The sequence below is a fragment of the Letharia lupina genome (genome assembly GCF_014066315.1).
Source record: "Letharia lupina isolate WasteWater1 chromosome Unknown contig_12, whole genome shotgun sequence".
NCBI classification, from domain to species: Eukaryota; Fungi; Ascomycota; class Lecanoromycetes; order Lecanorales; family Parmeliaceae; genus Letharia; species Letharia lupina.
Genome location: NW_023502981.1, coordinates 1,288,927 through 1,303,864, shown reverse-complemented (window position 1 = coordinate 1,303,864; position 14,938 = coordinate 1,288,927). Strand labels below are relative to the sequence as shown.

General features: G+C 50.2%; 5 protein-coding genes across 5 annotated transcripts; 3 read left to right on the top strand and 2 right to left on the bottom strand.

Moving 5' to 3' along the window:
• Window positions 1-415: 415 nt before the first annotated feature.
• HO133_001383 (uncharacterized protein) lies at window positions 416-816 on the top strand (the record flags this gene model as incomplete). The annotated part of the gene is made up of 2 exons (XM_037292313.1): window positions 416-463; window positions 523-816. The coding sequence occupies 2 exons, from the start codon at window positions 416-418 to the stop codon at window positions 814-816; spliced, it is 342 nt and encodes a 113-aa protein (XP_037151732.1).
• A 925-nt stretch (window positions 817-1,741) lies between these two features.
• On the bottom strand, window positions 1,742-3,299 carry HO133_001382 (uncharacterized protein; the record flags this gene model as incomplete). The annotated part of the gene is made up of 2 exons (XM_037292312.1): window positions 1,742-2,602; window positions 2,652-3,299. 2 exons carry the CDS (start codon window positions 3,297-3,299, stop codon window positions 1,742-1,744), a joined length of 1,509 nt encoding a protein of 502 aa, XP_037151731.1.
• Window positions 3,300-3,498: 199 nt separating this feature from the next.
• Window positions 3,499-3,981, top strand: HO133_001381 (uncharacterized protein; the record flags this gene model as incomplete). Its single annotated transcript, XM_037292311.1, has 4 exons — window positions 3,499-3,624; window positions 3,695-3,787; window positions 3,838-3,874; window positions 3,941-3,981. 4 exons carry the CDS (start codon window positions 3,499-3,501, stop codon window positions 3,979-3,981), a joined length of 297 nt encoding a protein of 98 aa, XP_037151730.1.
• A 1,950-nt stretch (window positions 3,982-5,931) lies between these two features.
• On the top strand, window positions 5,932-6,913 carry HO133_001380 (uncharacterized protein; the record flags this gene model as incomplete). The annotated part of the gene is made up of 4 exons (XM_037292310.1): window positions 5,932-6,152; window positions 6,185-6,285; window positions 6,453-6,499; window positions 6,551-6,913. 4 exons carry the CDS (start codon window positions 5,932-5,934, stop codon window positions 6,911-6,913), a joined length of 732 nt encoding a protein of 243 aa, XP_037151729.1.
• A 1,455-nt stretch (window positions 6,914-8,368) lies between these two features.
• Window positions 8,369-12,721, bottom strand: HO133_001379 (uncharacterized protein; the record flags this gene model as incomplete). The annotated part of the gene is made up of 2 exons (XM_037292309.1): window positions 8,369-11,523; window positions 12,445-12,721. The coding sequence occupies 2 exons, from the start codon at window positions 12,719-12,721 to the stop codon at window positions 8,369-8,371; spliced, it is 3,432 nt and encodes a 1,143-aa protein (XP_037151728.1).
• Window positions 12,722-14,938: the final 2,217 nt, after the last annotated feature.

Sequence of the window (14,938 nt, the reverse complement as noted above, 5' to 3'; positions counted from 1 at the left end):
CGTAGGGCTCTGGGGCATATACATAAGGGCAGGGTTTCCCCTTGAGGGATGTTTCTTCTGCAACGGGAACGTTGTTATAAAGATAGCAGAAGGGAAAGTATATACCCCCGAAAGAAAGAGAAGAATTTTATATAAACAACAGCAGACAAGGTATATGCCCTCGAGACACAAGCGCTTTCATGGCAGCCGCATACTGATTCGTGCACCTCTTTAGGATTCAGCACCTATACCTGCACCCACCCTCACGGTGCCTCCAAGTATAGTATCCCTCGAAGACTTCCCCAAAGTATGACAGCATCAACGGGACATAGTCTCAAGGTTTGGACTAATGTGTAAAACTTTCTAGTCTTCGAGTACCATTTGCTACCCCTACCCAACTCCAGCATACACAGACCAGGGAGTCCAGAAGGGTGTCATGTCTCAAACGGTGTCTGCGGTGATCGTGATGACTCCAACAGGAGGAGTACGAGCCCCCAAAGACTGGCCGCATCCATGGTACTCGCTGGCTAACACCTGCACCAGTCGAGCTACGTAGCCACAGTGACGACTCGGACGACGGAGGCTGCGGCAGCTGAGCCCGCAGGGACGAGCACGGCTCAAATGGCTCGGAATCCGGTCATGTGGAAAGCTCGAGACATCCAGCGCCTAGGGCAATTGCCTTTGGACTCGGATGACCCTGCGCCGGCTCGGGTTGAGGCTTGCATCACTCACCTGAATAACAGGGTGAGAGACTTGCCTGGAGATGAGGACTTTCCTGTTACAGAGGAAGAAGACGCCGTGCTCAAAGACATCCAGCGCTGTGAGGGACAGGGTTGAAAAGGAAGAGTCATAGGGACTGAATTCTATAGGAGCACTGAGCAGAGACATAGATCAGGAACTGTAGGGGCGCTGACAATGATTGTAAACATTTTGGGGCCATTGGGCTGGCGATCGGCCGAAAAAGATAGGGGTTCTACCTGTTGGATCATGCAGTTTCGGAGTTATAGGAGCTAGAAAATGAACACTTTCAAGTCCAGTGATACCGCAGTCCGGAGCAAAGTATAACGATGCTGCCCCTAAATGTTTTATAGATGTATGAGCGGGTCATTCAACGTTCCTGAAAGTCAGGAAACGAGAATTTCCATTTCACACCGTCGCAGATAGGTCAAATCCCCAGGCCTTGAGCCAAGCTTTGTGCACGCGAGCCCTCAAGACATGGGATTTACAAAGTTAACGGTATGGAAATTGGGTGGATACTGTGGATATCATCCCTGTAGAGTGGTCCATCTCAAATGCTTTCGAATCAGGAAGTGGTCGTTGTTGGGGATAAGGGACCCGTATTGTCGCCTCTGGACACCCAGTTCTAAGAGCAGATAGGAACGGTTGGGAGCAAAACGTAGGCAAGCTTCCCGTTCTAGGAGCTGCTTTCTACTACTGAGCTCCATGTTTTACGATATTCTCTGCTTGTGAGTATCCTTAGGTGAAGCGAATTCACGTGATTGCGGATATTTATCACTGATTCGATGGCGGTGCCCGTAGCCTTCTTGTTGACCATCCAAACCTCGTCCGCCGATCTATTGGGACCATAAGGATGCTCAATGTTCCAAATCAAGCGCCTCCTTGATGCTCCGGGCTCTCGTTCAACTAGATGAGCTAAAGGATAGAATCCCTTCAGCTGCATTACAAGAAGCTGGAAGGTGCTTTTGATTTGCGGACTGTTTTCGGGGCCGTCACTTAAACCTCGTATGAGAAGGTCAGTCTTTCAAGTGTTTGTGCTCAAACGGATAATGACCGGTACAGAGCTAGGAGGTATTATGCCGTATTCCGTGACTACCATGTTGATATACTCTGCAGGCGTGAGATCGTACATGAGATTGAGGAGCTGCAAATTTGGTACGTCTACCCACTTGGACAATGGCGAAGAAGGTTTGCCCTGGATTATCAGTTCCTCAGCCGGGGCGACCTCGTTGTGCACGAAGCTATCCAAGGCCACTCTCTCTGTAAGCTTGACGCTTTCGCAGCACACGATTACGGGAACGTTGGCTTCTTTGGCGCTCATAGCGACAAGTGCTGTACCGACTCGAGAGTAGAGCCCCGTGCTCATCATGGCATGAGCACCTAAGAACACTTTGGTTGTGTCTCTGATGACATGGCTGATACCGTGGGTGAGGGAGTATTGTACTTCCAAGCCCAGGTCTGCTAGAGCTCGTGCTAGGTTTTTGCCTTCGAGTAACGGTCTCGAATCAACGACGATGACTCGAAACCTTTTGCCTCTCCGGAAGGCTTCTACAAGGGTTTGCTGAACAATGCTGCTCTTGGCAAATGTCATGATGACATCGCCATCCTCTATTTTGTCATTTGCCTTGTTTGCGATGACCTGGTCTGCTACCGTGACTTTCTCTCGGACATAAGTGTCTATCAAGTCGCAAAGGTCTGACTTGGCCTGCGACTCAGGGGTACTGACATCGACATTGGAAATCTCCACTTTCAGCCATCGTATGGCATTGCCCATAGATATCGAGATAGGGCGGCAAGAAACGAGGTAGTCGATCTGGGACGAGAGAAGTATGGTGAGATGGCGTGGTAGCGAGTTTCTGGGAGGAGTCGTGTACGACTCAATAACCTGCGTAGGGATTAACAATGCACACATCGACTCCAAAGATCGCACCAACCCTCTTGAATACTAATAGCATGGCAACACATCGAGCACTGCTCCCACATACTATGTAGTTCCTCATCTGTATTCCTAGAGCTAGCACAGCAGGGTGAACATCTTTACCCGCTCCTGCAACCGTGGTTCTTCTGGGGTGGCCATACAGATGATCGAAAAGGGCGACATTCTTGTTCTCTTTTCCTGGCTCGGCAGCGGCCGGTGCAGCATGCGATAGAGCTTGTCGGTGCGGCAACGAAGACTGTGCCCCTGCGCTGGTAGAGCCCGTCTTTTTGTGTTGGGTCTTCGCAGGCGTTGCTGGGCCCAAGGGGCCCTTTTTTCCTGAGTCCTTTGGAAGTTCTCCCTTATTTCCCGCAACTAAGTCGACCGCTGGTTGACCTTGTTGTTTTTGTTTCTCTGCCGCTCTCTTCGCAATCTTCTGAGCTTTGGCTAATTCCTTCTTCTCTTTGCCTGACAGCTCCTTTTCTTTTGGCACGTCAGCTAACTTTTGCCCTTGCTCTGATCCCTTGGCTGCTTCGCCCGTGCCATTTGTTCCTGGTATGTGCTCAGCCATTGAGGCTACTTTCTGCTCGCCGTTTGTGACTTTCTTATCAAGCCGATCTTTTTCGGAGGGCATTGTGTCATCCTGTGCACTTTCTGAAGGTGCCATAGATATGAAAGGAACACCAGAATAACTTTGAAGCCAGGTCTAACAACATTTGATGCAAGTGTTGGTTCGATAGCTGAGGTGACTCAAGACTGGAGTTTCATTTCGCGCCTAATTTGCCGCGCTAAGGGCGCAAAAATTCCGCACACTTACTCGCTCCTTGCCGGCACGTGAGGTTTTCAAGAAATATCTGCAACCTAAGATGGCAGACGCTGGTGATGGAGATACGGCAGCTGTGTCGGAGCCGCTGGACTTGGTTCGCCTGTCGTTGGATGAAATCGTTTTCGTGAGGCTACGAGGAGACCGAGAGCTCAAAGGACGTTTACATGTATGTTTACTTTCATAAACTGGGGGATACTCAGGAAACGGTCTACTGACTGAGTGTTCCATGTACGTAGGCATATGATAGTCATTGCAACCTAGTGCTCGGTGAAGTGGAGGAGACGATCTACGTAGTGGAGGATGACGACGAAGAAGAAGAGACCGTGAAGGTTAGCCACGCTACGCCAATCTAATATTCATGCTGATCAATTGGCCGTAGACCATTAAGAAGCAGTCGGAGATGCTGTTCGTTCGAGGTAGGTCATGAGACTCGCCGTCTGACTTCCGTCTCGATTTCCAATGGAGACTCATTCAATTCATAGGAGATTCCGTAGTGCTCATTTCACCACAGGCTGCCAGCTGAAGCAGCAACTTATTATCAGCTATCCGCCGTCAGATGATTGTCTCAGTCGCCCAAAGGTCTTAAGCATACAGACACAAAATCTCTTTAGCAAGCCAAGGATGGTGTTCATGCGGACGTCTGTCCGTCTCGACGAGTAGTACTCGAATAGGGAAGTAGAAGGGAGCGTGAATCTAAGAAAACTTCTCATGATAGTCCATAGCCAATTCAGTGCATCCGAGAATCGCATGAAAACGTTTTGAATGTCTGGAGTCATCGGTTGACATGAGTCTTAGGAGTACCAGGCTCAGCGTGGCCTTATCTTACCAGATTGCGTGGCATTGCGCACAATCTACAATAACTCATTTGCACCTTGGACTTCATGCTGAATCTTTGTTGCAATGTGGCTTTCTTTTAACCTCTTGCTATATGCACAAGAATCTACATGTATAGAATACGCGTAACCGAGGTACAAATGAAGTCAGCGATTGAAGGTCAAGAGGGTTTGATAGTTCGCTCTCCTTTCAGCGATTTTACTCCATGTATCCTCAAGCCTCTTAGCAGATCACCATGATTAGCATTTACTCTTGCTCTTCATCCTTACCCAACTCCCCAAAACAGCCAACAATAGCCCTCTTAGCATTCGCCCCATAAGCAACGATATGTCCCATCACCATCTCAAGCTCACGCCCTTGTTCGTATCATGCCCATTGTCGTGATGTACTCATATATATCAAGGCGGAGGCTGTTCTGAGTTCCGGAAGATTCTACACTCGCAGATTGCGAACAAATCCATTTCAGAGATGAATTGGAGAGGGATGCGGAGCGGGCGCTGAATTGGGGTCATTCGATGCAGATTACTGTGCGGCCATTGTAGACTAATATACCGTCTCCTTCTAGCACGCCCCGTGTTCTTAGAGCATTATAGATGGCTTCGAGGAGAGATTTATCCAAGGCGTCGGCCATAGGTACATAGGCGACTGTGGGGTTTGGGAAGAATGCCTTGATCGTACCTATGCTCACCTTTCCCTGTCAGCTCATGATCTCGTATTCCCGCACGCTCGCTTATGTACATCCTCTGGCCCAACAACAGCCCAAGGCACCCATCAAGCAGAGAAAATTCGAACCCTTATCTAATCCACCGCCCCACCAGCAACCACAAGATCCTTCGGCTTTACCTCCTCCCTCTCACTCCCCACGGTAAGGAGCCCCACCGCGCATTTCACGCCCAGTCTCGGGTTATTATCTCATTGGAAACAAGTTCGTGATGTGGACTATATCATGCGAATGCGACAACAATGGATTTTGAGTATAAGGAGGTAGAGAGCGAGTGGGAACTTCGGGCAAAGATAAAGTAGCGATAGGCGACGAGCGGATAGAAGAGCGCTAGAGATAATGGCTTGAAAGCTTGGCGGCCTCGCGGCTACAATGCGGGAGTATAAAGTCGGAGCTGTTCCTCCCCCCCAAATTTTGAAACCGTCGCACTCTTGGCAGTCGTCCTTCACTCGAACAACATCACATTTGAAAGCATTTACTACTCGCTCTTTTCAACTTCAACGGAGATCGCAGTCTATCTTTCACATCTGGCTTAACCACCCCGAAACTTGCGCAACACACAACGATCAAGGACCACCAACCTCATAGCATTCTACCTCGATCAAAGCCACCTCATAACCATTCTCTGAGCAGAATTTGGACAATTCTGGTTCTGTCTCCCCGGCTGACGTCAACTCGTGTTCATCGAAGGAGATATTCATTTATCTATCTTTCGCAAAAGGTAGGGATCTCCCATAGCTATTCGAAATGAATTTCCTAACTTGTCCAGTCGTCCTACCGTCCTCTCTCTTCGCAAACGAGCCTCGGCCAACGATCCTGATCCTCTCGCCCCAAGATTGCACTTTTCGACTGGTGCCTTTTCTACATTCGGACTTGCTTCCTTCCAGCTCAATCATAACATAGCTCTCAATTATAAGCATGGAAACCCTCACTACCCACCCATCCAATGCACAGCAGGCTACAGCGTTCACTTCGCCTGCATCACTATCGTTCCCTGGCGGAGCTGTAGCAATGACAATACCTGGGCAGCAGGAGGGTAATGGTGTTGACCCAGGCGCCAGTGGAGGTGCACCAATAACACCCTTCAGTTTGCCCGATACTGCTGGGCAAGGCGTGTCTGGCATAGTTCCAACGCTCCAGTGAGTAGACCCGGCTCTGCCTCTTGCTCCAGCTTGAGGCTTAAAGATGTCCGATCAAGGAACATCGTCGCCACTGTCAATCTCGATTGCCGCCTGGATCTCAAGACAATAGCACTTCACGCCAGAAACGCAGGTGTGTCCAATTTTTGTCCGCGGATGCGCCTCATAGCTCTAGTTCATGCATTGGGAAGAGAGTGCTGACCAAACCCCAGAATACAACCCAAAACGTTTTGCAGCTGTAATAATGCGTGCGGTCCCATTCGGAAACACGACCTCTGTATCAATACTGATCGGCTATAGGTATTCGAGAACCCAAGACTACTGCTTTGATCTTCGCTTCGGGCAAGGTGCGTATTCAATCTCCTAATATCCCCTCTGTTGCAATCTAACGATTCCAGATGGTTGTCACCGGCGCGAAGTCAGAGGACGACAGTCGGCTAGCCAGTCGGAAATATGCGAGGATCATCCAGAAGCTTGGGTTCAACGCCAGATTCACGGACTTCAAAATTCAAAATATCGTTGGGTCCTGCGATATTAAGTTTCCAATTCGGCTGGAAGGGCTAGCCAGCAGACATCACCATTTCTCCTCATATGAACCGGAGCTCTTCCCTGGATTGATATACCGCATGATCAAGCCCAAGATAGTACTGTTAATCTTCGTCTCTGGAAAGATCGTCTTGACAGGTGCCAAGGTGCGCGAGGAGATATATACAGCCTTCGAGATGATCTATCCTGTGCTGAACGACTTCCGTAAGGTCTAAGTGACCTCAAGAGCCGGTGATCATTCAACGTACCCTCAAACCCTACGTCCGACAAACCCCTTGTACCATTTTACCTCATTATGTACAATACGGGATCATCACCAATTGCTTCAGCACGCTGTTTGCAAGCGTGAGAAGTCAACCGCTGCTGGCGCCATTGCTTTTGGGCTGCCACGCAACAGTGTTACACATTAAAACGGAGGAGCTGGCCGTTTCAGATCCTTCTACAATCGATCGGGCATTTCGTCCCGGTCTGTTGAAACTTTCGGAGCAATACTGCATAGCGGAGGCGCAGAGGGAATCGGTTTTCGACAAATGTTGGGGAGCACTATACCAAATTGATAGACATTAACCATCGAGGAGGGCGAGTCTACGGGACTCCGGGGCGGGTGATGCATGCCTGCTCGAGACTGTAACCCATAGTCATGTATTGCGTGCGGTGGTAAAGCTTGTGTTGCATGCTTTGGCTGCTATGGTCAGAGTAAAGCGAGATTCAAGATCACGAGAGGCCAGAGTACAATGACTATACTACAAAAATTTGCTCTTGTTGAATACAGTCACAGAGAACGCTCCTTGCGCAGCCTCGTTACTCAACAATCGTTACCATTGATCTAGTATTTGGTCACCGGTAGCTGCCCTTGTCAAAATAGAGGATCGCGCCACTTTTCCAAATTCGTATCTGTCTAGACCAATTGTATGAATCGCCTCTCATCATCAACATCGGTGTCATCCGTGAGCCCAAGCAAGATTCAATGTCTTCCCCCTTTGAGGCTGACTAGACGTCTCGTCACCCTCCTTCCGGTATCGAACAGTCCCGTACCTCAATACGAACGGACTTAACATGGCCCAATTTGATCGAAGCCCCCACCGCTAGGACAGCCTGCCTTTCGCATCGATCACGGAGACCTAAAGGATCCCATACGCATTCTTCCCCGCGCGAATTCCCAGCCACCAAAACTTTCCCGTCCGCAAGGATGACGGCTGGCAGGTTCTGGGTGAAAGGCTGCATTTCATTACTGTGAGAGATTTCTCGGGTACCAAACGTCATCCGTCTTTTTTCAATACTGTGTAGAATTGAACAGAAGGTTCGACGTCTCGTGACAGGTCATCTAGATCGGTGGCGACGATAATGCTAGGTGTGTCGATGACGATGAAGTCCGTCGTTGTCCCTGCAACCGAGGCTGCACGTCCGTTTGTCATCGTTGCTAAGACGAGTCATCATGAGCTTTTGGTCCACCCAGCGAAATCGAGGCTCGTTCAGTTTGGGATCCATACTGAGCAACATCTCGTCCGAGAAGACGCTTAGCATGCAGTAAGAACTCCTACTTCTATGTTCTTGCTTCCTTGTGGAAAGTATTGCAGTATCGAAGTCTAGTATCGCTCCTTGCGCAGCTCGGAGGAATAATCACTGCTAAAACGACGATAGAATTCAGCAGCCGCTGTCCATGACTTTCATTAAAACCTCATCCACCGCAATTGCATCGCCACCGCGATGACGGGTAGCACACTCACAAGCTCACCGAGGCCGGCATAGGCGGGCGGGATTCGTGCTGTCACAAAAGCGCCTGCCGCGAGCATTATGGCAAAGAGATTGTAGACGAAGGCCCAGGCGAAGTTGAGGTAGACACGGCGCATGGATGCCCGCGAGAGATCCATAAGGGCCAGGATGCCAGATAGTGACTGGTGTGTGAGCACTACGTCGGCGGCGCTTTTGGCCACGTCGGTGCCGCCGGCTATGTGGACGCCGATGTCGGCTTGCGCAAGAGCCACGGCGTCGTTACTACCGTCGCCGCAGAAAATAGTGGTAGTAGTGGAACTCTTATATTTGCCTTCCGGTGGGGCAGCGGAGAGCGAGGTGATGTAGCAGGCTTTCTCTTCCGGGGTGCACTGGCCTTTGACGCGGGAGAGAGGAATACCGAGTTCCGTTGCCAATTTGTTCACTACGGTAACAGAGTCGCCGCTGACGATAGAGACGAGGATATTCCGGGCTTTCAACGCCGAAATGACGGATATTGTGTCTGGGCGGAGGGCGTCGCGAAGACCGTAGATTGCTAGTAGGGTTGAGCCGTGACGAACGCAGAACACTGACAGCCCTTGTGATGATAGACGTTGGACGTTGGGGTCTTGGACGGCTTCCACATAGAAAGGATTACCCCCTTTCACGGGTTGGCCTTCCAAGGTCGCGTGCATGCCCTTTCCGACGGCAGATGAGACGCTTTGGAGTCTGATAGGAGTGTTGTCAAGGGGCTCGAGGTGCGTTGTCAGAGCTTGCGAAATTGGGTGCTTGCTGCTGGAGGCCAATTGTTTGGCTATTGAAGCTGCTTCGTGGCGATTCTCTTTGCAATAGACTTCTTCTACCACAACAAATTTCCCTTGTGTAAGAGTGCCCGTCTTGTCAAAGACGACATGAGAGGCGTTTCTGGCATTTTCGATGGCCTCTGGCGACTTGAAGACCACGCCGTGCTGGGCCCCAACTCCACCTGCAATAACCATCACCATGGGCACGGCCAGTCCAATAGCACAAGGGCAAGACACGATCAAAGCCGCCAGAGCGTACGTAATAGCAGTGACGATGGCATCTGAGATGGAGTTGTTTCTCACCGCAAACCCTACTGCAATCCAAATCGAGAAGACGACGACAGTGAGAGCAAGAATGCAGGGCACGAAGTAAGATGCCACTCGATCAGCAGTCGCTTGGACTCTGGGCTTTGAAAATTTGGCTTCGTCAACCAGACTCGCGATCCTGCTGATAGTGTTGTCCATAGGCAGTTTCGTTAATCGAGCTAAAATAGGGCCAGGGCCGTTTACAGAGCCGGCGATGATCTGCGAGCCCGAGCATTTGGGTACGGGAACCGCTTCACCAGTGACCATTGATTCATCGATCTCGGTCTCCCCAGACACAATGATCCCATCTGTAGGAATGATGCTGTCCGGTAGGACCTTGAACAGGTCACCATACTGAAATTCACGGATATCGATCAGCCTCTCCTTCCTGTCTTCGGACAAAATCGCTGTGCATGGCTGTAGAGCCTGCACGGCAATCGAGTCTGCGGCTTTCCGACGAGCGTAGGCGCTTGCGAGTCGGCCACACATGATTAACGTGACCAAGAGAGTGCTGGTTTCGAAGAATCCCCCCGTAGACAGAGGTCTACCTTTGGTTTCATAAGCGAAAGCCACCAATGAGTAGATATAGGCCGTGGTAGTGCTGATAACAATCAAAAGGTCCATTTCGATCATGCGAGAGAAAAGCAAGGCCTTCACGGCCTTGGGATAGAAAGGGCCTGCAACGATGAACTGGATCAGTGTCGCCAGCGTAAGCGAACCGCATCCATAAGCGATCTTGTGAGAGGGTAGTGGAGCCCAAGACAGGACAAGAACAGGTATCGTCAGAAACGCCGACAGCAAAGTTAAGCATAGTGTTTTGCGGAGATGGTCAGTGTCAGTGGCCGTCGCGTGATCTGAACTGAGGGGTGCCAGCGATAATGGACCACCGAAGCCTTTCTCTAATAGGTCCCTAGCTCCAACAATTCGAGGATCGTAGGTGATCCGCACGCTATACTTTTGAGGCTTGGTTTGAAACATCCTGAAAGTCAAGCGACGGCGGAGGCCATCGTTAGCAGTACGGGACTTCCACTCTCGCCCCTTGATATCGATGACCTGAACGTCTTGCACACCGGAGGGATAAGTAGGACCTGCAAGGCCCCGATGAAGCAGATCCAAATCCTTCTCGGAGGCCACCGTGGTCCCAAGTCTCGACGCTGGAGCAGACGAACGTCCGGGTAAAAGAACTTCGAGCTGGTGACCATCCCGGTAGACAGTACATTTGAATTCGGTCTGTCTCTCCAATGAAGAGGCGACCTCCACTATTGAAACCCCCGCATCAACATCAAACTCAGCCCGTCCCAGAACAAGGCTCGTTTTGACATTCTGTACTCCGGCAATACTGGAGAGCACGCGCTGTAACTTTCGCTCACATCCAGTACATGTCATGCCTGAGATATGGGTGACGGCGTGCTCCACCTTAGAGCCTTTCTCTAGATCAAGGGCAGCAGGTATGAGGTTCTGGTGACCAGCGTGAAGCTTGCTATCTGAAGAGGAGCCGCTGTGCTGGGTGGTTGGAACTTGACTTGTTTTAGTGCTGGGCGTAGAAGGGCAACACGTCTTCGTGGTAAGCCCTTGAGTGTCACACTGATTGGTTTTGGCTTCGGGTGGATTGGAGCCAGAAGTCTTTGGGCCAGGCGTAGACGAGCAACTTGTTTTCGTTGTGGTTGACGAGGAGCAGCATGCCCTCGAATTAGACATAACGCCGGAGCAAACTTGTTGGTCGCCAGTGGTAGCTTTTGGTCTCAGCTTCGTTGTGCTTTCAAGGCTCCCAGTGCAGGAAGGTTTCTTCGGGCCGGCCATTTTCGGTTCAGTAGGCTCTGTGACACAGCAGGAAGGCAGTCCCATCCTAAGCATTTCCGCACAGAGACACTCTGCTCGCTCAAGTGCGGCTTTCCATTGTGCCAAAGGATGCAGTATCCCTGTGCAAGGAGTTGATCGAGTCTGATCGCTGACGTTGTTGGCAGCCTGCGTCGCCGAGGCTTGTGCGATGGCATCCAAACATTTATCTACGTAAAATCAGTGGCACATCCTTAGACAAAGAAGGGCACTGAAGTACCATCACAGCATGAACTGGTGGAAGATTGATTGCGACGAGCGTCGCACGCAGAGCGTGCGCAAGGCCGCAACTGGTGTTCAGCGTCCATGTTGGTTTGCGAGCTTTGTATGATTCCTCTGAGTAGGGAAAATTGGTCTTGCTACATTCACGCCGTGTTTCGAGTAAGGGGAAGAGATAAGCAAAGCTTGAAAGCGAAGTGAGGCTACAAAAGATCTGAAGTGTTACATGCCATGGCAGGACTACAAGTACACGTGTAGCGCCTTGGCACACGGACATATCTAGTACATTACCTTACTGCCACCACTACTCTTTAGCAGTAACATTCTCATCAACTATGACTCTTATGATCACCCTGAAACAGCCCCAACATATAATTTCAAGTCATAGGGATTTATCTGCCCGTATGGTTTAAAATATTTATTGATCGTATGCCCTCAAGTGAGCAACCTCGGTGGTTGGAGTATTAGTGCTGACGTAGAAACAAAAGACTCGAAGCGCAGCAACGCATGGATCTTCCTGAACGCCAACCCAAAGGACTCAAGAACAGATATGCATGATTTCCTTCCCAAACGCCAAAACAATGGCAAACGCTGGAAGCTGAAAGAGCAATGCAGTCCATCATTGTCCGATGTATCATGGCGCCTGCGCCGAAAGGAAACCCAATGACCTCGGAACTCTCGATGCTGCCGAGGCATGAAATCCTGTCAACTACTCCCCATGTCCGCCCATTACTCACCCACACCCTCTGCATTCCTTCAGTTGATCTTTTTGACTGCGATAAGACGACTTCCCGAAGAATATATCAGGCTGACTCTATCGCCCATTTTGAGAAGAAACCGCATGAGATCCGTGCTATCATCAACATTCTCACCTCTGGCTAATGCTTGCCGACGATTTTCTTCTGTGGCAGTCACCAACATATGTCCTCCGACTACCAAATCTGTGCTGGTCAGATTGCCGTCTTGATCGTTTAAAGGGCCCTCGTTATCATCCGGGACAATCGTGATGTATGCAGGCAAAGCGCCAGCGAATTGCTGATGATCGCCACTGACTTTTCCGAAGCGTTCGATTGCAACCTCCGAAGCAGGAGTGTTGCTACTGCCGCTAGGCGCTTGAGCGCTAGATGAGGGCTGTTGGTGGTCCGGCATCGTGGCTGATGTTTGGTGGTTTGATGTTGTTGGTGAGTTTTCTTTGCTTGTATGAAGCCTTGAGAATGCTGTGGATGTATGCTGTGGGTGTATGGAAGCTGTTTGCGTAATGCTGAGGTGAATTGATGTGTATGTAGATTCTTCTGCTGTTTGTACTTGTTGAATACAAGAATACAAGAAGAGAGCGAGAATCTCCCTCCTGTACTCATGATAAGGCTGCCGGCTTGTGAGACAACGGGGACGAAGTAAGAGGCAGAAAACGATACGAGAGGGTCTCGTGCTATCCACACCATAGAGAGAAGGGAGAACGTTTCGCCTGGATGGAACAGAGAATGTGTTATCCTTCATTGAATAGGATGTTTCAGGCAACAAATCCCAGCGTATACATAGCAGAGGCTGAGCAGAAGACTGGAGTGGATGAGCCTTGAGTGGATGAGACAAGAAGAATGACGCGTGTTTCGTGATGCAGGAAGTGGGTAGGAGACCTTCCGTTGGTTAAGGTTTTCGCAGGACGACCGTCTGACAAGATGGCACAGATCGAGTAAGAGGCTGGAGACAATGTGCCATCCGAATTGTAGGTAGAAAGCGAGAGCTGTTCATAACGACCACCTCAAGCATGAAGCAGCAGTGGCAGGGAAGGAAGGAGAATGAGGGGTTGAGACAAGACGACGACTTGTCGCGGGGACCGCAAGGAGAAGCAGTGGGCTTTTCGCTCGGCTACATAAGTCTTTGGAGTAATTGTTTAGTGGGAAATGCTCGATATCAACACCGCCTGACATTGCTAAAGATAGAAGTTGAGGAGTAAAAAAGCAGACAGCTGTGTCGCAACCGTCGGAGGCCTGCAGCATCAGAGGCTGGATGTAAGGGGAAGGCAAGATCTTGCTCTGCCTAATTGGGAGAAAGGCAAGGAGAGCTGCCCATCAACAAAGCACAGGGTCCGAAATTCCGGCGCCAAATCTGTTTTATAGGAGACCGCCTGTTGCGTGACGTGGAAGACGGCAAGAGCCGTCCGCCCGGGCTGAACCGAGGAGGGAATGCATATTTGGTTGCCAATTGGCTTCACATAGGAACAGCCTTGAAAGGATCTTCGGGAAGTACAATTCATGCAGAGCGTTCTCTGCGTGGTGTGAAGTCGCCATTTGGCGATACATCGACCAACCATGATGGGTTATGCAAGGCAGAAGAATATGGACAATGCGAAGATGCGAAAGCGTGCGCTACAAAGAGGCAGCACATGTCCTTCGTTTCGAACATGCAAGCGGTCGAACAATAGAAGATTAGCATCGGAGGAAGCCGCATGCTGCGTGGAAGGGTTTGAGAATGGACAGTGTCGAGCGAAGCGAGGTGTGTTTGAATGCTGGTCTGAACGTCTTTCGTCCATGCTGTAACAGGTAGGGCAAAGCTGTTGCTGATCTTCATAGTGAAACGCGAGTGCCTAGGGGGAAGCACAGCCCTACCGTCGCAGAATTCTGCGCATCAATTACTCTGACGGCTTCCTGCAGTTCTGCTTGCTGATGGTGTATGGGATCCTCCGACAGCGATTGGTTGAATTAGATCCAACCCCTGAACGTGGGTAGTTGCGTAGTAGCAGGGTGGTAGGTCTTGAGCACTGATGTAAAGTAGCACCTGGGTCCATGTGCATCAGAATTGGCGATCAATCTGGCCGGCTTCCCGCCCCTTCCGAATGCACTGCCTAGTAGAATGTATCATGTACAGTCATAGGCGTTGATGGATGCTACCTCTCTGATCATGTGTGTGACATTGATAGCTGTGTTACCGACAAGGCAGGGACGAGTCATGCTACTGGAGCAAAGTAAAAAGGAAGGCGCTGAAAATGGGTGAAGCGAGCTTAATTACTCTTTCATTGCCTCATGGCAAGCCCACTATTAAGCGGTATTGATGGAGAGAAAAGAGGAAATCAAGAGTCTACAACAGTAATGTAATGGAAGACAGGAAGACTCAGGAGAGACGTTAGATGATTATCTGTAGATTTAAGCAGACTGCTCGACTGGGTCCTGTGTGTAAAGGAGTACCATGTAAGTGCCTACATGTAATTCATGCATCGATCTAGATCTCGCAATGATAGGGCGGCGCTTACTTTATGCCCGATCGGGGACGATCTTGGCATGACTCGGTATGCGTCACTATCGATAGCGACTCTACCAAGTACTTCAACAAACATTCTTGCCTTATTCCCATTACATGCACAACTATTCC